The following is a 25,284-nucleotide window of genomic DNA, read 5'->3' as shown; positions in this document are numbered from 1 at the left end:
GAGGGACGGACAGAGAGAGAGAGAGACAGAGAGAGAGAGACAGAGAGAGAGAGAGAGAGGGAGAGAGAGAGAGAGAGAGGGAGAGAGGTAGGGAGGGAGGGACAGAAACATCAGAAATATTGTGTGGTAGATAGAAAACCAGGAGGAAAAGGACAGACAGATGGGTGGGGTAGAAAGAAAACATCACACAAAGGGAGGAAGAGGGAGTAAAAGAGAGAATGAGAAAGAGACAGGGGAAGAAAGGAGAGAAAGAATGAAGGAGATGGAAAAGAGGAAGAGGCAGAAACAGAGAGAAGATGGGGTAAAGGGAGCAGAGGATAGAAAGAGGGGGAAAGTGAGAAAAGAGACTGAAGAGCTGGTTCGGCCCGTGTAGAGACACTGGGAGGATGACGGCAGTTGCGTCTGAGCAAGTCTGAGAATCCCATTAGCTTTTCTGATGGCTTCGTGGCAAGCCAGCAGGGTTTTTTTCACTCCTCTTTTTGATTCTTCAGACTTTATATCCACTGGGAGCAGGCAGAGAATCCACGCGACAAAGAATGGCTGCGTCAGCATGTGATTGGTCGATTGTAGGACGTGCATCTCACCGATGCACAGAGACATGACACAGAGTTTAGGGACAAAAAGAAAGAGAAAGGTGTGTATGTGCAGTATGTGTTTGTGTGTGTGTGAGAGAGAGAGACTGAGAAAGAAAGAAAGAGAGGTCGATAGATAGGGAGAGTGCCACAAGAAAGAGTGGTTGTAGTGTCATGAAATGTCTCAATTAAATTAAACATTTGTATCGGGCAATGAAAAGAGTGTGGAACAATACACAGTAATTACCCTTGAAAACAAATATTAAACCCAACTCTGGAAAGGGATGACTGCACTGGGTTTTGCTTATCAGAAAGCCATTAAGTCTATTTTAAAGACTATTAATCTTGACAGGGGGTGAAAAATAAAATATGACAATAAATGCAATCCCCCAGAGTAAAATACAGAGATAGTAAAATCAAACAGAAAACACAGCCATTAAAGTCACACACAGAGTTGCAAACAGTGTATCAAATAAATAAACTCTGATGAGAGTCTTTGCTAATACATTACAAGCATGGCTATGAAAAACAAATCTATCAAACAATCTATGAACAGGACAACTGTGGCTTAGAGGCTTTGGTAACAGGTGTATAGGACTGATTGTGTGTGTTTATTAGTGTGTGTGTGTGTGTGTGTGTAAGTGTGTGTGTGTGTGTGTGTGTGTGTGTGTGTGCGCGTGTGTGTGTGTGTCTGAAGTGTGGAAGGGTATTTGGGTGGGCTGGTGAAGTTAAAACCCCACTTATATGGAAATTTCTCACCCATAGCTTGCAGCATATCTGTTTATCAGTTAAAACACATTATTTACAATCATTTGATAATTCAGCTACAGCTACTTCTAAAGACATGAGCCTAAATGTTTATAGCATTAAAATATAATCTGTGTCAGCAGTGTTTTTATTAGGAATTATATTAATTATTAACATTTGACACATTTAATTCCCATAATAATTCCTATTAAAAAAAATGGTGACTTCTGAATTTTGGGGCAAAAAAATAAATTGAAATTTAGAAATGATGAAACTAACCTTCAAGGCATCACATATTTTTGCATTCAAGCATTACATGATCACGCTCCTACTGATATTTGACTACAACAGTCCACTCAAGTGGGAAAAACCAGAGCCAGAGAGATGTTTGTGTTTGAACCATTTCAGTGAAAACATGGCAGAAAGAGACTGAAATGGGAAACGATGCAAGAGAATGGGTGATAAGAGACAAAGACCAAGAGAGTGAAAATACAAGAGAGAGAGGGGTCGGGATGTCCAGAGTGGAGAGAAATCAATTGAGCTCTTTTGCTGCAAGCTCCAATAATTGCTGGGACTTAAGATGGTGGCCAATGAAAGGCCCCCGGAAGGGTTCTGAATGAGGCTGTTCTGGCACTAACAACCTGATAATGAAGATGAACTGACAGGGAATATGTGAATCATCCCATCTAACTTTAATTAGGGAACTTATTAGGCACAGTTAGGCTGCTGCTACGGCTGCTCCTATTCCTACTCACTAGAGATGGCAAACTTGACTTGGCTTCACCAAGAGCATAGAAATCCCACCAGTGAAACATGAACCCACTGTCTCCAGCTACAAATAAATACATTCAAACTTGAGAGCTATACTACAGTGAGGGGGACAGTCAGTTTGTGTATTTGTAACATCCCTGATAGCAAAAGCCTAGTGGACCACTGTCGGCCCACTGGGGGCAGAGCTGGCAGAGCGCAGGTGAGTTATAAGCAACTCACTTTCAAAACTCTTCAGTCATTTTCAGCAACCCTTAACCTTTTTATATATGTCACCAGTGATATATTATGTGATATAAGTCATTAAATGACCAAGTCCTCTACATCTTGAGAGCCTTCTAGGAGGCTATGAACTACTTCTGTTTCTGGCACCAGTGGGGTGCTGACCAAATATATGCTTTTTTGGGATTGCATTTTTATCTTTTCTATAAGGCTATAACATTTGTTAAAAAGATATACTTTATACTCAACTTGTGACACAAACATGAGCTACATCTACAACATAGCCTACTAAGTTTTGCCTATATTGAAGTATTTGTCTTACATTCGGCTGGATGAAGGTGTCAAATGTACAGTTTAGTCAATCTGGCATTGTGTGCATCTATTACTGACCTCAAGTACAACTATTCTTTTCTTACAACAACTAGTTCCACTAGTAAATGCCACATGAGATCATAGAAATGTAATGAATATCAGCCCATAATTATTGACAACAGATTATGTTAGTGCATAATGCTTCAGTGAGCATGCCCCTTTCACCCTGATTATTTTAGCCTATAACCTACATTAGCCGCAGCTAAAAAAAAATGATCAAACAACAATTGTGTTGCAGTGGTTGTTAATTGCAGTATTTTGCTTCTTGCACTTGATTGGATGAATTTGTCAAATCATCTGTGCACAGTATGCATCTTACATCATCATAAACAGAGCTTGGCACTCAACTCACTCACTTCCTGAAATCCATTGACAAGCCTGTTACGCCTGGGGTAGGAAGTTTCGCTGATATTCCTATGATAAGCTATGAAAAGCTATGGAACTTCTGGCAGCTAATGCTAAAGGCTAGGCAGACTGACTGAGGTATGGTATAATGAGATTGTACAGGTTATAAGGAGAGTAGTGAGTGACGCAATTCATAGTTTTAATTTCTATATGTCGCCTGGTTATAATAGGAGGTGTAGGACCGGAAGGATCCAGGTTAAAGGAGGACGCAGACTCATTACTAGTAAAGGATCCGAATGATCCAAGTGAATAAGGATTCGATCATCACTACTACTCGCCAAAGACCACCGCACACAACACACATATCTGCACATGCTAACAGTGCAAATGGGCATACCAACTGATAAACTCATCATCATGACCTTGATAAGTGATGATTTAGTCCTCACCTGCACACTCGTTAGCGTGGTGTACTGGTACGCTTTGATGACAAGGTAGTTGGCCTCGATATCGATCAAGCCAAGAATCATGTACTTCCACCATCGCCTCTTCAGGATGGCCAGCAAATTCTCCTCTCCTGTGAGGAAACAGGAAACACACAGAGAGATTAAAACAAAGAGCACCAATTAGTCACAGCCAAGCACATTCTGACAGCTTTTGAATACTTCGACCATAGGGCCTGTCGATCTCCCACTCCCACACGTGCTTGCTGCATACTGATCCACATAGAATGAGAACCATTTGTCCTGCATTTTGGCAGCTCGGCATCGCAACATCTAATGTAATCTTGAAGCACCATGCAGGCTTGTTTCAATTACTGTTTGCCAATCCCATGAGGTGTGGGTGGGTATGCTTTAGACTGGCTCGTCTGCGAGTCTATAATCCCCTTACCATTTCCAACACACTTTGCAAAACCTGCGTTTTTTAAAGCTTGAACACAGTACTTACATCTTAAATTCATTAACTAAGCGTGGCGCGGGACATGGGAAGAGGGTCAATTATCATGACAACACAAACATGGAGGAGGAATGAAAACCAAAACAAATCCCACTGCTCCTCCATGGGTGAAGAAATGTGCAAGTTTGTTATTCAGGATCAAGAAGAAGGCTCCTCAGAGGTTTGCAGAGTCTAAAGCAGACAAAAGGGTCGACTGGTGAGGTAGGAGAGTAATTGGAGAGCAACAAAAGGAGCAGGCTTGTTTAATGCAATTTTTTGGGGGGGTGTGGGGGGGGGGGGGGGGGGGGCATGAGAACGAAGACAAAACGCAATTTGCTCCTGTGTGCCTTTCAAGACCTTAGAGAGGGCAAGAGGAAGAAAGGGGGAGAGTGACCTTAATAAATAGATAAATACATAAAAGCATACTCATCCATCTAACTCAAGGATGCCATTTGGACACAATAGATAAGTAGATTATGAGAACACTGTCCTATTTTGGGGGCATACGTCAGATCCAGGAGTTGTTTACTTCAAAAACGCTAATCGAGCCACATGGTGGTTTTGTTGTCTCCTCGAATTCACATGTGATTGTGGAGGATGTGTTTTGGGGATCCATGGGTAATGCATTGAGGCTCTTTAGAGTTGACAGATGTGCATGGAGACATTATCTAAAATCAACAAACACTAGCTTTAATCTCCTCCTCGGCCCATGGTGCTTTGAGCATTTTGGATGTTATATATGAAACATAATCCACAAAGCAAAATGGTGGGAGTTCCTTTATGTTTACATAACACTTCATGCATAATGCTTTTAGGATAGAGAATAAACATATATCCACCCATGCACCCTGTAGAGACGCCAGTGACCTTGGGAGACACTGAGTTCTCTTCTTCTGTTCTTCCGGTCACAACCATATAGGAGCACTCTACAGGAGCATCAAACAGCACAGACATGGGTGAGGTTGTCCTGGTTTCACCTTCTAAGAGTATTCACAGGGTCTTGCATTTTGGATGCTGTACAAGCTGAGAGACCATGGTGTAACAAATGCAACTTTAACCCCCCCGCCCCCAACATCAAATTGGAAAGCCTAAGAAGTAGATACCATGGACAAATTATTCACATCAAAGAGGAGAATAACCTTTAGCTTCCCTCAAGTTGGTAGTCTACCTTCACCTTACAATTAGGAGCCCAAGCACTGAATAGAACTCATATAGAGATAAGAATCTATCAAAACGTAAAGTCCTTCCCTCAAAATTATTGAATCAGTTTCTGAGACCTCAGCAGTAGATTATTCACATTTCATTATGGGTATATCACACCGAATCATATCTACAGAATACACGTTCCAGATTGAGCCCTATGATCAATGGACAAATAAAACCCAAAAGACAATATCCAAAGTTCTGGCTGGCTGGTGTTCAGTACAGCACTGCTATAGCATTCATATGCAAGGACTCACAGACATCAAACAAGAAGGCAAGACAGTATGATGCAAATAAGGGTTATTTAAATGCAGAATTAAGGCATCTAAAGTCATAAGATACATAACTGTAGAAGTGTGTGTGCTCTTGTGTGTGTGTGTGTGTGTTTGTGTATGGGGCACGTGGGAGAGGAGTTCAGAGGAAATAACAGTAGCAGAAGAGGCATGCTAACCCCCCCCCCCCCCCCCCTACATATATCACAACAGAGACTGCACAGTCAGGTGGTCAATTAGCGTCAAGTGTATCAAGTGAGGTGCTCAAATGGTGGATGGCATGTTAGGAGAGACAACACACTTTATAGGAGAAGGCAGTTTTTTGGTCTTCTCTTCGTTCTTTCCATCTGTGTCTGCTCAAATTCGTCTTCATCCGTCAGGTCTGTTTGCCGTCCAGTCAGAAAAAGTTGGGTTTCCTCATTGGCTTCGAGTCAGCTCAAACTTTCTACACAAACTTTTTTCTGATGATATTTTAACACATTTATGTAATATGGCCAAATCCACCCTATTCTCCAAAATTCTAGGGCTGTGTTTTTCAGAGAGACCACAGTTGGAAGCAGAAACACCTGCCAAGATTTACAGCATCGTAGCAATAAGGATGATGATGATGCATTGTATACACAACGCTAACCAGTTATTTGAAAATATTGACAAAACTCTTCAGGGGAGACAGCAAGACACTTTTCCAGATAAAGGGCACGTACCGGCTTTTATTTTTTTAATTTACTGCCTCGATTATCCGTCTCATCTTCCCGCTCCAGTAGGCGTTAATTGCATGTGTCATTTTCATGACTTTTCCCAGGTGGCTGTCACACAGTGGCTGGAGTCTGGAGTGTAAGCGAGCTTGCCAGCCTTTACTAGTAGTAGGAGGGCGGCCAGCTTCAAATGCTTCTGGTGAGGACGGTAAATAGCTCTGATAGCCAGGCCGTCCCTTTGGTGGATTCAGTGTGAAAGTAGCTGATAGCCAGACCATCCCTATGATGTATTCTCTGTGAAAGTAGCCCCTAAAGACCTCAAAACCAAACACCTGCCGCCATTGTCATTGCCACTACTGCCACAGCAACTGCATTATGTGAGTCTTACGAGGGGGTGGGAGAATAACCTGAAGCCCTATAATTTCAGCAGCACTGTCGAAAGGAGGCAGCAACACAGAGATAGGAGAGGTTGGGGAGTGATGCGAGGAAGTGGCATGTCAACTGATAAACAGAAAGAAAATAGAGGGGATAAGGGAGATAGAACAAGCAAGGGGCCAAAAGAAAGACAGGAAGGGGCATAGAGAAATCAAGACAGAGCGAGCGAGAGAGCGAGATAAAGGGATTTTTTTTAACCTTTAAATCATTCAGTGTTCTACAGTAAAACTCTGCTTTCGCAACACTGCACATGGCGTATGAATTTTTATTAAATAGGAAGAAATAGTGTTTAGTTTAGAGTGAAAGATGAAAAGAGGAAGAGGAGGAAAGGTGTTGAGAGAGAGAGAGAGAAACAAACAAACGGGGAGATAACATGTGGGTGACGTGTCTTGCCTCAAAATAAAAGACAGTAATGGAGGCGAGTCCTCCGAGGTAGAGGCCAGGCAGAGGGGCAAGTGCACAGCTGGAGAGAGTAGAGATAAGGAACAAAGAAAGACAGAAGGGCCCACAGAGCAAAAGATATATGTGAAGGAAAAGAGGAGAGGAGAAACATGTCATGAAGCAATGGGAAGAGAGAAATATGAGAGAATGGTCAGATCACAGAAACCAAGCCCAAACAGAACAGTGGTTGGAAGAGTTTGTCCGTTTCTGCCCAGCTTATCAACTGCTCAGGCCTGTCTGGGGAGGCTCCAGGGCCCAGGAGAGAGAGAGAGAGAGACAGAGAGAGAGAGAGAGAGAGAGAGAGAGAGAGAGAGGGAGAGATGGAGAGAGAGAGAGAGATGAGAAAGCGATAAATAGATAGATATAGAGTGAGAGAGAGATAAAAAGAGGGATAGAGATAGATAGATAGAGAGAGAGAGAGAGAGAAAGAGAAAGACATGGATAGATAGAGAAAGAGAGAGAGAAGGGGAAAGAAAGAGACTAATGATGTGCTGGAGGTGCTCCATCAGGCCGGTGGGAGCAGGAGCAGACAGCGTGGCCATCTCTCTCCCTAATTAAGGCACCTCCAAATCCCTTCCAATCAGACCATTTGGACACTTTATTTTCTAAGCCTCTGCCAAGGGTACTCAGAGTGGAGAGGGAGGGGGTGTCAGGGAGGGGGTGGTCGAGGCTGGGAAATGCTAGCTAAACTGGGGAAAAGAAAAGGTTAATCATCCAGAAATCCGCATTAGTGCGGCGTAGCTGCTGCTGCTGCTCGGAGCGTGGTGCAGCTCGGCACAGAGCACCTCGCTTTGGCCCAAGGTCGTAGCACCTGCTGCTGGTAGCACTGCCAGAGGTGATTAATGTTACCAAGGAGACGAGCTGGACTGAAGAGAAGAGGGTGGTTTCTTCTGTGCAAGGAAAAGGGAGAGATGGGCCCACCTGCAACACCTTACCACAGAAGAAAAAGCTTCAAGTTCAAGTTCATCAACATCACACCGTGTGCACAGACTCACACAGATTTACACAGACACACACACACACACACACACACACACACACACACACACACAGACACACATACACACACACAGACACACACACACAAGACCACCCACACAAAAAGAATGGCCACACATATTGTTTCTTTTTTTTTAGAACAAAGACTAGGAATTCCAAGAACTAGTGATGCAAATGAGTAAAAAGTTTGTCATTGCCTCTCTGACCAGCCATCCTCAGTTTTTGGGAACACTTTAAATCAGGGAACAAACGTCAGCTTTTAACACACTTTCACAGACTGATCCCTCCTCGGCACATCACAAAGCGCCTTGGCCAGTCCTTCTTGCCAGTAGCCATCAGACTCCACAACCAACACAATCAAACATAAGTTTTAAATAATGTATGCCAGCTGAGTTGTGCTATGTTGTCTATTTATTTTATTTCTTATTCAAATTTGTATTAATTTATTTTTGATGATAATGTATATAGATACTTGATTCCTATTCCCACTACCTTGCTGCTTGACAAATGTATTTGCCTCACAGGATTAATAAAAGTTTATCTATCTATCTATCTATCTAGCTATCTATAACTAATTGGTGTCTTTATTAGTGCCCAGATCCTTTATAGCAAGGATAAAAATAGAAGGTTTATGGCCTTTTTATATACCGTCTGAATATGTCACTAATAGTGGCAGAATTAGTATTCTTACCTGCAGTCTTACAAGACAGAGACGTCTGGCAGGTCCTGATGGAGGCTTAAGGCTATGGAAACAGTTTCTGTCTTGTGAATACACAAGATGGTTACTTTCAAGGGATGTGGTTGGGTACTCTGGACACATGTTGTACATTCTAGGAAATTGTCTTTTCAAACACTCACAAGATTTTATCCTTTTTATATTGTCATTTGAAAACAGCCATCAGCCTTCACTTTAGTAATGATACACTATGTAGGAAAAACGTATTGAAGTGCAATCATGCTCTTGAGCAAGTTTCCACTTAAGAACAGAGGCCTTTCCTGCCCGTCTCCACTACGGGTGAGTATTAGGGCTGAACGATTAATTGCATTTGCGATTAAATCGCGATATGGTAAAACGCGATTTTCTAAACGCAACGTCTGCGATTACTACGTCGCTAATCGCTAACGAGATGCTAGTGGCTCAAACTAGCGGAATCTCTTCACACTATGACACTGACACAAGACAAAGCAAGACGGCAAATAAGCTACTAGTTCGGCAGACAGTGAAAACCGGGCGGCTTCAGGCAAACCTACATAACGCAGTAATTTGCCCACGGACCCTGGTATGGCGATTCTCCATATTAAAAGTCATTGTAGCGCCCCCATTTTTTTAAAAGCTGTATTTTAAGGTAAAACTGCTTATCCTACCCTAACCCTGAAGTACAATTACTGCATAATGCCACTTTAAAAATGCATGCCTTTTGTTTATACTTTCAATGACTTTGTTTAAATTACTTAAATGCACAGTGCCAAAGCCAATGATTTGTTTCTGTAATGAGCAGTTTAATAAAAATGTAAAATGTGGGAAAGAATATGTTACACTAAATGTATCTAATATTGTGTTGGTCATATTTAAATCAATCATTACGTTTTGTTGGGGAAAAAAGAGGATAAAATGAAAAAGAAAACGCATATTAAATCACAATCGCAATATTTGGGGGAAAATTCGCAATTACATTATTTTCCCAAATCGTTCAGCCCTAGTGAGTATAATTACCACTAGCAGCCCCTCAGTCTCCCATACCAGCCTGTGTGAGTATAATTACCATTACTTGGACCTGCTGTGCATTGAGAAATTAAACATTGTTTGTCAGTAGGAATACCTATTCTTCAATCTATTTTTATTCTCATTTATATGAGAATGTGATGCCTGACACATCACGGTGGTGCCAATATGTTCTATTTCTACGAGGAGGGGCCGTAATCATTCGGAAACATCAGCTGCCAAAGCCTTCTATGGGTTTGTTTGATTTAACACAAAGGTAAATGCTAGTAACCTTAAGAAGGGTTCAAAGTTCCTAAAGCAGAAATTCACTAGGGAAGTTCTGTTCGCTCAAACCATTTTGCCATTGCATTGATAATAATAACTTGCAGCTAGGCCTATAGGTATAAAACATGGTTTGCAATACAGTATGCAAGAAATAGGGCGTCTAGCTAGCAACAGTAAACCATACATTTCTGCAGTTCTTTTTGTCTCAGAATGCTTGAAAAGGTATAGCGGTTATTTTCATCTGCAACTACTCATCACTAGCCTATTCTTTCTGTAGTTTCATGGTCTGTGGCATGGTGTGTGTGTGTGTGTGTGTGTGTGTGTGTGTGTGTGTGTGTGTGTGTGTGTGTGTGTGTGTGTGTGTGTGTGTGTGTGTGTGTGTGTGTGTGTGTGTGTGTGTGTGTGTGTGTGTGTGTTTGTGTGTGTGTGTGGGAGGGGGGCGGCGCAGGTCTGTGTGCATCTATGTGTGTGTGTGTGTGTGTGTGTGTGTGTGTGTGTGTGTGTGGTCCATCACTGTTGACTCAACCAGCCACCACTACCCAACTCCTAGTGGCCCTCGAGATAAGAAATGAGAACTGGATATTATGTGTGCCTTCCTTCCGGCACCACACACAGACATGGATCAGTGAAGCGCACACAGAGGAAAGGATAAGAGGTGTTTCGATAAAAAAAGCAATGTTTGGATCTTGGAAGTCAGAATTGATTCCTTGAAAGCACAGCAGTCACTCCTCCAATCTATCATATTCAACTCAAAATCAGGTCCATCAATTTCTGTAATTAGTCAGCAACTGTAAGCTAAGACATACTTGAGGGATATTGGTGGGGTTGTCAAGTATATGCCTACGGCAGTGAGTTGGCCGCAGGTAATCACAGCAGAGTGTCATATTGTTTCTATACAACTGTACAACTTCTACAGACTAATTGAGTTTCAAGTCACCACATTGTGTAAACCTTCATTTCTTTTGATCTTGTTTAATCATTAACTGCCCCAAAAGTTTTCACCGTCAAGCGTTGCCAAGCAACAAATACTGTCACTCGGCAACCAAGTTGAGGTAGAGTGGCTTTCCTGACTCGTAAACTGTCAAATGTTACATTATAAAAATCACTGCCTGCCATTCTGCTCTTTCACTAAAGGAATAGAATGTTGACATCGTACAATTCAGCGATAATGCCAGGATAATGGGGTAATTATGTATGAACAAATCTCACCTAGAGCCTCTGGTGCATCAGCTGGTTATCTCAGCATGGAAGCCCAAGTTCCTGTTTGAATAGTGTTTTTTGCTCAGGAAGGTTCCTAACTGAGTGAAATGGCCAGAATAAGAGCAGGTCGAAATCTCGAAATGCTTTCGAAAGGAATGTTTAGTATTTCTTTCAGCATAGGGTGCACTGGAGTATCCTTCATGAAAGGAAGGGAGGTAGTACCACCCCGAAATTCCCTTGGATAGCAACAACAACCCAATCAACAGCCAAGCAATGTGACCCATGTTAATAACACCCCCATAGTTAGAAGCCGAGTGAAAGTGCTGTTGGATTCTCATAGCATTGTGGTTGTCTTTTTCTTAGTCCTTATGAATTCTACTTACGTAATGATGTTTTCCATCAAGGTCAAGGAAAAGTGGTTAGGAGAAGATGATAGAACAGACTTAGAAACCTACATAGTGCATATATAAACATGCCTATTCAGGTCATTTTGAGACCAAATTCAAGTGTCTATGACCTTCAGAGGCTGAGATACAGATGCGCTGGAGGCGCGCTAAAAGGGCGTGGCAAAATCTCAATGTTCGCTCAGGTTACAGTAAACAACAGCACCCTAGTTTGGTTCTTAAGGGTCAAATTAGCCAGAAACCGTTGAGAAAAGTCGTGCCGCTCATAATGCATACTCAACTTAGAGCCTGCTAGTGGAGTACTTTTTGTGCCCCACGCAAATTAAAAAAAAAAAAATTGTCTTGAATATCTCGAAAAGTAAAGGTTTTAGAGCTAAGAAACCTTCATACTGCATATAAACATACCTATTCTGGTCATTCTGAGACAAAATTCAAGTGTCTACGACCTTCAGAAGCTGAAATACAGATGCACTGGAGGCGCGCTAAAAGGGCGTGGCAAAATCTTGATGGTCGCCGGGTTACAGTAAACGACAGCACCCTAGTTTTGTTCCTCATGGTCAAATTAGCCAGAAACCATTGAGAAAAAAATCATGCCACTCATACTTCATACTCAATTTATAGGCTGCTACTGGAGTACTGTACTATTCATCTTGCAAACTTTTATTTCTTAAGGCACATTGTAACTGTTACTTGCTGTACAACCCACTTGCTGAGTCTGCATTACAAGTGTGTTTCCAATGCCAAGTCTCTTTTATAACCCGTAAGGAAAAGCTCTGTAAAAAAAACATTTAGGAATCACACTTGAATTGAATCTTTCATAGTAAATTGGCATAATGCTCTTCAACATGGAAGGTAGGTCATATATAAAACATATATTTGTCTTTGCTACTGTACATGAAATGGGCAATCACTATGTGTGCTAACATACTGTTAACAGTTTATACTATAGAATCACTTATCATTTTTACTTTTTCCACATGGGAAGTGCCAGAACACATGTTGGAATCTTTGTCTATGGCTATCAACACAGACACCACAGATAAAGTAGACAGAGATTAGTTTCAAAAGACACAGACTATTCATTGAAAGAGCCAAACACCACAGATCCATGGACCTCTGCAGGCATAATGATAAAAACCAATCAATTCAGCACTGCACTGCTAACATAACAATTAGCCCTGAGAGATGGGGGCCAAATTTAGATTCAACAGCTCGAATTACACTGAGTCACTTCAGGCATCTCACCACTCCTGAGAGCTGTAATTCCCATTCATACTGTCACCCCACCACTATCAGCGTGCTAGGCAAGCTCAATCAAGCGTAGAGGAGCCTTTTCAGAAGGGGGTCGGAGGGATAATAAATAATCATATCTCAACTACGCTGGTCTGCAGGTACAGAAATCGCCTCCCTCCCTCTCTTGGCATGCCATCAGTCACAAACAAAAGGCAAAAAAGGGAGGCACTCCGCAGAGTTTTGGAAAGACGGTAGCGGATAAAAAGGAGGAGAGTGGAGTGTAATTAATAACTGATGAGTGGATCACGCCCAGCTGCACTTGGTAGCTGACAGGTACATACGAGCCGTGCTGATGGCACAGGGAGGGGGAGAGAACGGGGGCTGGGGCATTGAGGACATTACATGGGAGGCCATTCTCCCTGTTAGCAAGTAGCCCTCTGGAGAGATGGAAAAATGTGGGCAATTATTTCTCTAAGGTGACTGATGATGTGGACCTGGATTATTTATAAATAAATGAATACATAAATGAATAAATAGATGAATGTGTATAGGCCTTTTGTGATAATGACAGAGCTGGTCAGGTCTGGAGACAGAGCAAGACAGTCTAGCAGGCATCAACAGTCCTGAATGGGAACTCTTATTACTTGATGCCTTTGTGTTGTACGCTTTAAAAGAGCCAGGTAAACATTACTTATCCCTTTCAGGGAGTGCTTACAGGGGTTCAATGGCTTCAGTGATTTTATTGATGGCTAAAGGATGATGTTCTCTCTCACAAACACTACACACACGCTACATACACACACACACACACTACACACACATGTTGAGTGGTCACAACAAATGGCAGAGCTGCTAAAAAACTGCTAAAGAATCCAGGCTCCATTATTGACTATGTATCTGCTGTTAGTACTGTACAAATGGACTGCAATCCTGCAAACTTGCTTTGATGCTGTTAGTATCACAACCAACAGTCAAAACTATTTGCACCTTCAGGTGTGTGTACTCCAAGCAGTCAGACTTGGCTTGGTGAGAGACTCCTGGTGAGAAGCAATGAAAAAGCTTTAAAAAGTAATCAGCCAGCAGAGGACAAAGATGGTGACCTTACCGTGGGCTTCCCGGAGGAAGATGATGCTTGGGATAATGAGAACCACTGGACTGTGACAATTTCTTACACAGAAAAAAAAAGACCAGCAGACCCACCTCTCTGCGCTTTAATTCCTGCGCACATGCACACACACACACACACACACACACACACACACACACAGAGGTTACGAAAGCTCCCAACTTTCACACACGTTTGTTCTTTTCTCTTGTCAGTTCAGCGGTAGGCTGAGGACTACAACAGGACTGATAAAAGCACTCAGATAAAAGGAAGAAGGCTCCTGTCATACACGCAAGGCAGGAATTCTAAAGAAAAGAAAAGCAGCACAAATTCTGGCAATACTGACACAGGGAGAGAAGAGTTATAAATGTACCTATCAGCATGGTGCAACACAAGTAGGCTATTGCTTTGTGCAACTGAAACAGTTAAGACTGAGTCATTTCTTCTCAATTGCATCATCTGCCCGCAACCAAGAATTAAATCTTCAAACTCAATTCTTAATTGTGTTGGAAAAACACTGCACACAGGTCATTCTTAGCAGAAGGCATGACTTTTTATACATAGAGAGAAACCAAATTGAATTTCTTCATTTTTTGGAGGCAAAGCGAGATATGAATATGTGCGAGGGAGCTCACTGGAGGGAAAAGAGATGAGAAAAGAAGCTCTGAAATTGGGCTTGCAGTCTCCCAGAGCCCAGAGGAGGGCAGTGGAAAATTAAACAAGGATTAATTTAGCCCCTGATACATCATATCTGTCCACAAAAGAAGGACGATGCCGAGGCCTCTGAAATCGCCTGAGGGGGAAGAAATCAATACAACGAATAACACTTCAAGGAAATGGCTTCTATGAGTAACTTGGGTCTAATGGGAAAGGTTGTCTGGAGAGTTAAATGGGTGTTGAGTTGGATAATTAAAAGAAAAAAGTTAGTCATGTCCTCACACAACTGTCTGATGAGCCATGCATTGGGTCATGAAATTAATGGTTCATTCTTTCAACGTGTGGTGGGTGGTTAGCCAACCATGACACAGTGGTAGGATTTCAGGGTATGCTCCATATGCCCGGTGTATGCCCTTCAGGGATGCTGTGGATGTTTGCAGCAACTAGCTGATGCTGTACACAGACACAAACACACACAGACACACTCACACACACTTTTTCCTCTTTCCCACAGCAACTGTGTTCAGCTCGGCTGCGATTATCGCCGTTATCACCGTTTGCTCATTTCCCTTGGACAGGCTCCACCTGGCTTCCTCGCACTTGCCTCTGACAGACTGGAGGGGGGTTGGTGGGAGAAGGCTGGCAGCCGCCTCCATTTGTCTCTCGATCCGCAAACAATAGCAGAGCCAGGGAGATGCCATATGCTGGCGTGTCACTGTGGTGGTTATTTTTTAGGGGCGCGAGGGTTCATCATTCCCGCGACTGCACTCAGTGTGCCAGATGGGTGATGTTTTGACACCATCAGCTGCCACCTCCTCGATTCCACCATCCCCCATGTTGAGGCCCAGAAAAAAACACTGTCACCAAAGCTGTCGGAGAGACGAGTTTATTCTCACGACAGCGGACCAGACATTCCTCACTAAGCCACTCGTTCGAATCTGCAGCGAGGCGCAATAGAGTTTTAACGAGGCTAACGAGGCTCTCAAGCTGGGATATCAGCATGAAACTTCCATCGATGATAAGCGCATGATGTTGCTGCGTTTGTGCACAGTAACACTAACTGCAGCCACTCAACTGCAATGAGAATTTGAATTGCGCTAATCAGAGCTCCGTTTTATAATGTGAAGCAATGCTGATGATGTCGTTAGACTGGGATGTTCCCATTAGCCAGTCACGCTAACCTGCTGTAATTAATGACTGACGCTACGAGCTAATCCCAAACAGTCATGTCGACTGTTCTGTCCTTGCAATGAAACCGAAGCGGAGGCACAGTTTATGTTTTCATTTTAAGTTGTGCTGCCACAGGCCAAAGAAGTACAAAAAGACAAACGCCACAAGGGATGCACCCCTGAGAAAGACACCTGGGGAGGCCCCCGTCTGTGTTTACTCTCTCAGTCTTTTTCTTGTTGCTCTCTCTCTCTCTCTCTGTCCCTCTTTCTTCTTGCTCTTTCCCTTTTTCCAACCCCTGTACCACCCGAGGTTTAAATCGAATGTTTGCCGGGCGAGGGGTTTGTGCAGTCTTGACAAAAAGCACACAGGGAGAAGAGGAAGAAGTGAAAATGAGAGCGTGCGTTCAGTTGTCCAAGGGTGAAAGAGTCTTTCCGGCTGAATTGAAGTTGAGCACTGCACAACCACTTCACCAGAAGGATCAGGAAATATAGAGAGAGACAGGGAGAGAACAGTGTGAGAAAACACTCAACACTCAAAGCTCACGCGCCCCAATTTATTTCATAGTTGGGAACACATTGTTCTTGGATGATTCAGCCTGTTGGCTTCTAACATCGATGGGGTGCGTGGTATTACTTAGCTGTTGATTGTGGACCCCAGGCAATGCATCTGATGGGCAGCTGCTACTCGCTACCCACTGCCAGGCTCGACCTATTCAGAGGAAAGCCAGAGAGCGACACATGCAATTTATTCACAACGTGTTTATCGATGTATGCAATAACGACGGCCCTGGCTGCCAGACACTGAAAAACAAAAGAAGCGGAGCAATTTGCAGCGTGGCGGTCGGGCTTCACAGCTGCCTCTTCCTCTCACGGAGAGCAGCTTGATTTAGAAATAATGGGCTTTTCTGTGGCTCGCTGGTGCCATCCCAAGTTCACACATTGGAGAAGGACAGGAGAAAGTGTAGGACTCCACGTCTAATTAGTAAACAGGTTTTACATTCTGAAGCACAGTGCTTCAGTGGTTCCAGAGTCAAAAGCATTGGGGAGTTACTTAGCACGCCAAGTTATGACTAAACAAGGACAAGAATGCAGAACAGGTAATGATGTTGTCAGAGCAAGCACTTTTTCAACCAATTGTATTTGATGAGCTTGGATATGGAGATAAGGCCTGTCTAGTGAAGTCTGAAAATTACTCATTTCAAATTTAAGAATAACAAAGATTGAAGGTCCCGTAAGAGTGCACTGTGATATTGTATCTATTACTTGTCGAAACCAATTTAACTAGCCGCTTCTGTGGGCCTTCAGAAGGAGTTTTGTTTAAAAGAGCCAAGAATAATATCAGCTCCATTCTCCCAGAGCGGACTTTTAAAAAAAAAAAAACACCCCTCATTGCTCGAGTGATTCATGTTTACCAAGAGCGCAGACAAAAGTGTGGAAGTTGTCTCTTAGTTATGAAACGGAAACAAGTCAATCCTAACTATTCCTCAAGCTTTCTATAAATAAACCACTTTTTCCCATTTGTATTCCAAACCTTCGCTTGTTTGTTGTATTCCTAGCTCATGGGGTGCGTAAAGCAACTGTGAGGAATTTAGATTTAGAACTTAGATCAAGATTGGTCCGCAAAACAGGCTCTCAACATGTTGATAATGAACTGCAAAAATGCAACACGTTTGTGTGTGTTGCGCCACTTACATTTCAGCCCAAGTTTCCGTGTTGTGAAACACAAACATAGCTTTGCAGAACTTGTTGACATCCTTTTCCCAAAGTTTCAGGATTAAAGTTCCATATGCAAAGTGTTGCATGCATATGCAGATCAACTCACAGGTGGTACAGACCTAAGATTATTCTTTAGATCTGTTGGGTTCTGTGACCTGATGCTTTCATATAATAATGTGGCCATGAGAAATCTTAGACTCGTTTTTTTTTCTGTAAGGTCAAGCAAATAACTGATTATAATGGTACAGAACAGCATATGTCATTTTCAACAAAGTCACAACCTGTTCCTTGCAATCGCCTCGTAATGGGGCAGGCTAATAACACCTCAGAAAACTGATTGCACAGTAAAAAGGTAACAAGTCTCCAGTAGCTTCATTCAGCTTTGCACTTAATGTCACTCGCTAACATGCCTGTGGTAATTATGATTGACTTCCTGTACATGTCCTGATTCTGCACAGGGCTTAAAAACACTTAGAGATTCAGCCACTCTGAATGGAATAAATGGATGTCTTAGAAAAGGCGAAAAACTCAGAGCATAGAAATACTGACACAAGCGAATGAGGGTTTCTGGAGAGTACAACCAGCAAAGTAAAATCAAGGATGAGGCCATTTACAATGAGAAGGCTGACTGGTTATAAACTGCCATATTATGCATCTTAATGCCTTGTCTTTATTTTTTGTATAACCCTTTATAGGAAGAGCACTCCAAAATGTCAACCCATCTTGATGATATGTTACAACCCTAACAAGCTCCCCAAGTGAAGTTCATTTAAGTGTAAAGTAGCTCAGCAAACCCTGAGTGTATGTGGGTGAATTCATTGGGCAAAGGCACAGCAAGCCTCTTACAAACTCCTCCAGGAACTGTCCCAGAGGTCACACTCAAAGTTAAGAGCTCAAAAGCCCTATGCCTTTGATGCTTTTAGTTTTCCCCCCTTCCTATCACAAAAGAAATCCTTGAGATTATCATACAAGCCACGTCTACCTAACCCTTTCCCTGGCTAGACCGAACAGATTCACTCAAATTGAAATATTGCAGTGAAGGGTACAGCCTTTGGCAGCGAGCAATGCATTTTGGAAGACCCAGAGTCACAAATCACACCAAACGAAGAAGGCTTTTAGAGGTAACCTTTCTGTCATTTGCCAGGTCTAGACCAAAAGAGAACTGGCTGGCCACTATATTCAATCAATGTGTTCTATTCAGCCAATTGAAAATCAATCTAGGGCCAAAACAGCAAACTACAATCAAATGCAATCCCACAATCCTGCTCTGACTCTACTCACACAGTGTACAGAGTTTGAAGAGTCGTAGTGTGAGGACATTTCCTGAAGAAGTGATGCCATGAACAGCGCACAAGGGGACTATGAATGATTTAAGACATAGCCTAAGGCCGTGTTCTCACTGACAGCAGACATGCAAAAATGGCATCCTCGATCCCATTAATTCACATGATGTTTTTAAATATGTGGGAGCAAATGAAAGCCTTGCAGATTGTTAGGAAAAAGATGCAAGGGATGAAAGGTGAGCTCTTTGATCCTGGTGATCCAGGTTGTTGATGTGAGAGGTCAACAGCCAACCAAATAGATTCATTTCTATCTGTGCTACTGAAGCAACATTGTTGATTGGCTGGAATAGTGAAGGCTCAGGCAAAGCCACTTTATCTCCCATTTACAGAGCCAGGACTGTGCAGGAACACCAGAGTTGTTTTCAGCACACACACTGGATAGACAGCTAGAGGAAAAGTGAAATGGATTACAATTGAGGACTACACCTTTAAAGAGAGATTTAAGTGTGTGGAGGTTTGTCTCAGGTCCTGCGTTCTCACACCAGCGGTATTGGTAAGCTAACCTGCTGAGCGCATGGGCTGTAACGGTTGGCACTCCCTGCTGGGACTGCAAATTGCGCAAATAAGCTATGGAGGTTATGCCATTCTGCCTTCAACTCAGTGTTAGAATGTGCACCACTGAGGTGATTCAACATTAGGTAAACAATGAGACACACACACACACACAGTTCAATCCCTAGGTGGGAAACGTTCCATTTAGTTTTTTAGTTTTTTTAGCTTTTTATCAGTGTCCATCACAGTACCTTGCCTCACGGCCAGAGTGGTGGTGTAGACCAGGAAGAGGAGGATGTAGTTGAGAAAGCTCTGGAACACGGGGGTGTTGGCGTGGTAGTCGTTGGCCAGGTATTTGCTGGTCAGCCCAATTCCACAGATGAGCAGGGAGAGCACCTGGCCCAGGGCCAGAGTCACCATCAGCTCCCTAGGGAGAGAGACAGAGAGAGGAAGGAGAGAGGGAGAGAGAGACAGAGACAGAGAGAGGGAGAGAGGGAGGAGAGGGGGAGAGAGAGAGAGAGAGGGGGAGACAGAGAAGACGAGACACACAGGAAGCGGAGATGGGAGACAGGGAGCAGAAGGGTGAGCCAGAGAGAGAAACAGGAGAAGGACAAATACAAACAGGGCGCACAGAGAGAGAGAGTGTGAGAGAGAGAGAATGAGAGACGGGGAGAGGGTGACAGAGAGAAAAAGTGTAGAGCTGTTAGAATACAGTTTATAAACAGCTACTAATCGAAGTAGTGATTGATTCCTCAGGAACAAGGCAGTATATATTCAAAACAATATATGCTTTAATGTTAGCATATTTACAATACAGTTAGTCACAAATATCAGTGATATTCAAAATCCCTGTGAGTTCAACCCCCAAGTTTTCTATTGCTAACATCATGCTGTACCCACTGGACCACAGGCCAAAAGAATTACAATGTTTCACAGCAGCCGCTTTAATTGTAGAGGGCACTCGAGAAAGGCGTAGAGGGTGAAACAAGCAAAGGCATGAAGCAAAGCATTTCCACAATCTGCTCTGACACAGCATGTAAAAAACAATCACAGCAAAGTGCGCTTCTGAAACAGCCCATTCAGCACCATTAGCTAACTGTGTGCTTGACGCCATAAAAAAGCATGTGAAGTTGTTGAGACAAATGCATTAGATTATAATTATGGGGTAAGTGCGTGCATGCAAGTCATAAGAGGAAAGAGTTACTGTGAGCATATAAACATCACCTACAGAACCGTCTGTTTGGTCCAATCTGGCTTAATCAAGGTATTCAGTCACAGACACGTTTTATTCACAGTGAACTGGACACCTTAAGCATGTTGCTGACATCCACTTCACCCTTTCAAATCATCAACACACCCGGGGTCTATATGTGGGGGCTGGAGCTAGCCTTGGGATTGAAGCACTTACTCTAGAGGATAAACAACCTGTCAGTCACTGCCATTACTTTGACAGAGGTCTATCTTTTCCAAGCCTGAGAAAACATGGGACGGACTTTTCCCTCAGCCATAGTCGTGGCTCCCAGGTGCTGAGTGACAGGTGTCAGCTCAGGGATTCCTGGCCAGACGTCTCATCACTCGTCGCACTCAAGGCTGCCACCCCCCCCCCCCCCCCCCCCCCCGTCACCTCTCCCCTTAACCCTCTCTGCACCCTCATAAGAGCCTGTCTCTTCCGAAGCAAAGGCACGTCCACCATGATTTGCGGTGGCCAGGGTCTATATAAATACACTCTGTCTGTGTAAATACACTCTGCCTCTGCAGGGTGATAAGCTATGGTGGCTTTCCTGCCATTCATCGACAGGTGGTGGAGGGAGATTGAGCTTCCGCAAGATGCTGTCTGCATGGGGTTGATATTCCCTCAGAATCTCTCTTTCTTCCTTTCATTCTCTCTCTCACTCACTTTCTCATCTTCTCTTTCTCATTCTCATCCATATGCACTCTCTCACTGGATGTTCGTGCCCCATCTCTGTTGCCATCTGTCATTCGCTCCCTTCCTCCCTTCTTCTGTCTGTGGGCTATTGATGACAGTAAAGTGGTCAGTGGACATTGACTGCTGGGTCAGTTTCTTTTGTTCTCTTTCATTGTTCAGTGTAAAACATTATGACCATCAGCCTGACATGCTGTGAGGACTCTCCACCCATTGGACCTCTGCCACCGTGTAACACAAATTGGACCCCACGTCCCATTGATCAGACTGAAATCTGGGGCATTTGGTGCCGGAGTTGGACTATTTAGGAATAGTAAATCTCAAAGACGAAGTCTGGACCTTAAGCCAGTAGAAATGTAGAGGTGCTGCGCGATGCAGGGAGTCATGTGAGGCCCACTAACATCACAGAGATGGTTTGTTTGTTTGAGAGAGAGAAAGAGAGAAAGAGAGAGAGAGAGAATTTTTTCTCTGTGTGAAGGAAAGGACCAAAATTCATCCCAGCTGTGCCGCACTCATCAACAGTAGCCTTTAGCATTTGTTTGAATGATTCACACCCGTTTCTGGAAGAAAGGGTTCATTTTTTCACATTTAGTGTTGGATCATTTGGTCAGTAAATTAATAATTAAGAACACGATTTCCTGTAAACAAATATTTGTTTTCCACTGTCAATGTATTTACTCAGATGACGATCTAATCATCTAATCATATCAGATCATATTTATGCTGACTTTTAGCACCACAGCATGCAACACATCATTTAAGGGTTGAACATGATGGATGAGACTGGAAAACTACTTAAAGTGTAGAGACAAGGGAAACTATTCATTTTTGACTAATATTTGTCTTGGAGTATACCAACTTACAGGTGAGAGAGAGAAAGAGAGACCGGATTGGGGGCTGTGTACCTATCATATCAGGTGAATGTATTATGTAACACAGACACAAGGATTTCCATTACCTCTCATATTTTGCTTTTGTATTCACAAAGGAGAATTTCCTCTTGCCAGGGCCTCACCAGTCCACCTGATGTTTGCATTCATATTTTCAGAGGAACCTTTAACCTTCTTTATACACTTCAAAATAGGAAACAGGTACACAGTCATATACAATGTTATAAGGGTGAATTTATTTTATATTTATTATATCATATATTATAATTATGATCATCTTCGGCACCTGAGTTAGTTCTGCTGCCCTATTGTTTAGTCCCCGGTTCCTAGCCTCCGTTTCTCTTTCAGTGGACACGGACAGACATTGTGCTTTTTGTTCCCAGTCTTTCAGTGGACACGGACTGACCTTGTGCTTTTGGCCTGAGTGGGGTCTACTTGGGTTGTCGTCCACTTTTGCTGTTTAGGGACCAAACCTTTACTTTCAGCACTGGTTGATTTTGTTCCAACTCATTTAAGTCTTGTGCTCTGTTGTTGGGGCCGAACTTGCACCTTCATACTGTCCTAGGCTCTGCCATATTTTCATCAAGGAACTTTACTTTCTTGGGAGGATTCTCCTTGGACCTTTTTCTGTCATTGCTGTCATATGTTCCCTTCCTTTTCCTCCTTGTCACACCGCTGCTGTTCAACATGCTCAACATGCTGTTTTACTATTCCCTGTCAACACACTATACAGCTGTGTATTGTTTCTCATACTGGGCCATCAGAGAGTCGATTGGATCAGGTTGTTGCATGTGGCTGCATGTAGCTTCAGGTCAGTCAAAGTGAGTTCCTGTGGCCTGCAGGCCTCCATAGTTGAGGTCATTGAAAACGTAAATGGACGGCATTTATATAGCGCTTTTATACTCATAGAGCTCTCAAAGCACTTTACATGCCTCAGACACCTACCCACTCACACATTGATGGTGGAGGCTACCATGCAATGTGCCAACCTGCACATCGGGAACAGTTGGGGGTTCAGTGCCGTGCTTAAGGACTGAACCAGCAACCTCTGTCGGCCTAATTGTGGCTCAATATGCCACAAAATACACTTGCAGCCTCTTCTCTGTGGTGTGTGAGAGAGATGGGCTAATAGGCTTAACAGCAGTGGACAGACCATGGTGCCCCAGTAGGAGCTTCCAGTAAGTTCTCATCCATCCAGAGAGCTGATTGGATCTGGAGGCTGTGATTAGTTGCTAGCTTTGGGTCGGCCAAAGTGAGCTCCCAGGGCCTCTAGATCTTACTTGAGTGTGCTTAACTGTGGCTCAAACTGCCAAATTATGGAATGATGTAGGCGGTCAGCAAGCCCACTGCAGTCCAGGAACTGCCTGGTGATCCTCACTGGGCCTCTCTCTTCATGGCCTCCCTCTCTGCTTTCTGTGTGAGAGAGATGGGCCTGCAGACTCATCAGCAGTAGAAGTAGAGGATCAAACTATACCTTGGTGGCAGTCAAAGCCATTTTGTGAATAATTCACAAAACGAAATCCAAAATTGATCTCCATGTTGATTAATGAAAGAAGTACCGCAGTTTCACTTCCCTGTTGAACATCATCCCACTTTGAACTTTCACTGCTACAGCATTCAGAACTTTCAGAATGCCATGTTTGACCCATCCACCCATTACTGTATTTACTTGTAAAACAATAAAGTGAAAAATCTTCTACTGTAGTGAAAATAAGTTCTACATTGCAACAATTATAATGTGGGAAATTACATTTCTGAGATGTTTGAAAAGGGTTTGGTTTGCTCCCAAATTAAGCAAAGACAAAAAGAGATGCGATGGTCTGTGCTTCCCTATTTGTGAAATCCTATTAAGTCCATTCCCTAATTACATACCAGCTTGCATACTTGCATACAAATTCAGATCAGAGCCATTTTGATGTGATTCAGATGGACTAATACACAAGTAACTAACTTGCGAAGAGACGAATATGACTTACATACTCTTATGAACTACAATCTCAAGATCATATTAACAGTCAAAGTGGTTTGACCATTTACAGTGGAACTGCATGAAGGACGTGCATGTCTTGTCTTTTTTTTTAAATACAGACCCTTGGGCCTGCCTTACAATCTACATTCACCAGATTCACTTACTATTCGGGAGAACTACCCAGCACATTCCCAGGTGATGACATTCCATGCTGTGTGACTTTACAAATCAGGGCTACAGATATAGATTTATAAACCCCTCGTCTCCGCAAGCTGTGTCAGACTGATATGCCCTGTGCCATCTTCACCTCATTTTTTAGAAGTGCCTGGCAGAAGTCTCATCTTATGTAGTGGTCTGGAAATGTGATATATTTAGATATGAACAGAGCAGAGCAAACATAATCAGAATCAAGACCACAACAGTGCACAAACTATAAAGGCACTCTTTGACGCGTAATGACTCCTGACACTTTCATTCCTATATACATATTCCACCGTCCTACATATCTCATCATCACACAGCATGCACCGCTGTCTGTGTGTGTGTGCGTGTGTGTGTGTGTGTGTGTGTGTGTGTGTGTGTGTGTGTGTGTGTGTGTGTGTGTGTGTCTGAGTGTGAGTCTTCTGTCTATCTATGTGAAGAACTGTTTTGGTATGCGGGCAGGTGTCTCCGGAGAGCCTGTCAAGGTGGACTGACAGCTTTGCTCCCTTGGTAATGCCTCTCATCCTTCCCACCTCCACCCACTCCTCTCCCACCACCAAACCCCTCAGCCCCATCCTCGAAACTACACCCCCCCCCCCCCCCCCCCCATACACACACCCACACACACAACAAACACACACAAACACACAAACACAGACACACACACACACACAACAACCCACTGAGGTCTCAGAGCAGCCCTGCATTCCAAACCAAAAGAAAATACCACAGGACGAGAGAAAGACAACCACTCTTCCATACCAATGAGCTCATCTATATAACTGAAATGAATTCAGGAAGAGCGAGAGAGAGGGTGAAGGAGATAAAGAGAGAGAGAGAGAGAGAGAGAGAGAGAGAGAGAGAGAGAGAGAGGGCGAGCGTATGAGGAGAATTATGTCTAAAGCGGAAACAGTTGGAATGAGAGAGGGAAACAGATAAGGAGAATGAGGCACAATGGCCAGTCTGGACTTTCCACAGTCATTTCTC

The 25,284-nt window shown here is 43.2% G+C and overlaps 1 protein-coding gene across 1 annotated transcript in view; it reads right to left on the bottom strand.

Moving 5' to 3' along the window:
* The window catches only part of slc35f1 (solute carrier family 35 member F1), an 81,400-nt gene that overhangs the window by 26,615 nt on the left and 29,501 nt on the right, over positions 1-25,284 (bottom strand). The window contains exons 2-3 of the mRNA XM_080832737.1: positions 19,565-19,740; positions 3,476-3,603 (exon numbers count right to left, since the gene is read on the bottom strand). Coding sequence (XP_080688863.1) covers positions 3,476-3,603; positions 19,565-19,740 — 304 coding nt within the window. The remainder of the gene's footprint in view (positions 1-3,475; positions 3,604-19,564; positions 19,741-25,284) is intronic.

The sequence above is a fragment of the Sprattus sprattus genome (assembly GCF_963457725.1).
Source record: "Sprattus sprattus genome assembly, chromosome: 2".
NCBI lineage: Eukaryota > Metazoa > Chordata > Actinopteri > Clupeiformes > Clupeidae > Sprattus > Sprattus sprattus.
The sequence above is the reverse complement of the archived record's forward strand: the minus strand, read 5'-3'. Positions and strand labels throughout refer to the sequence as shown.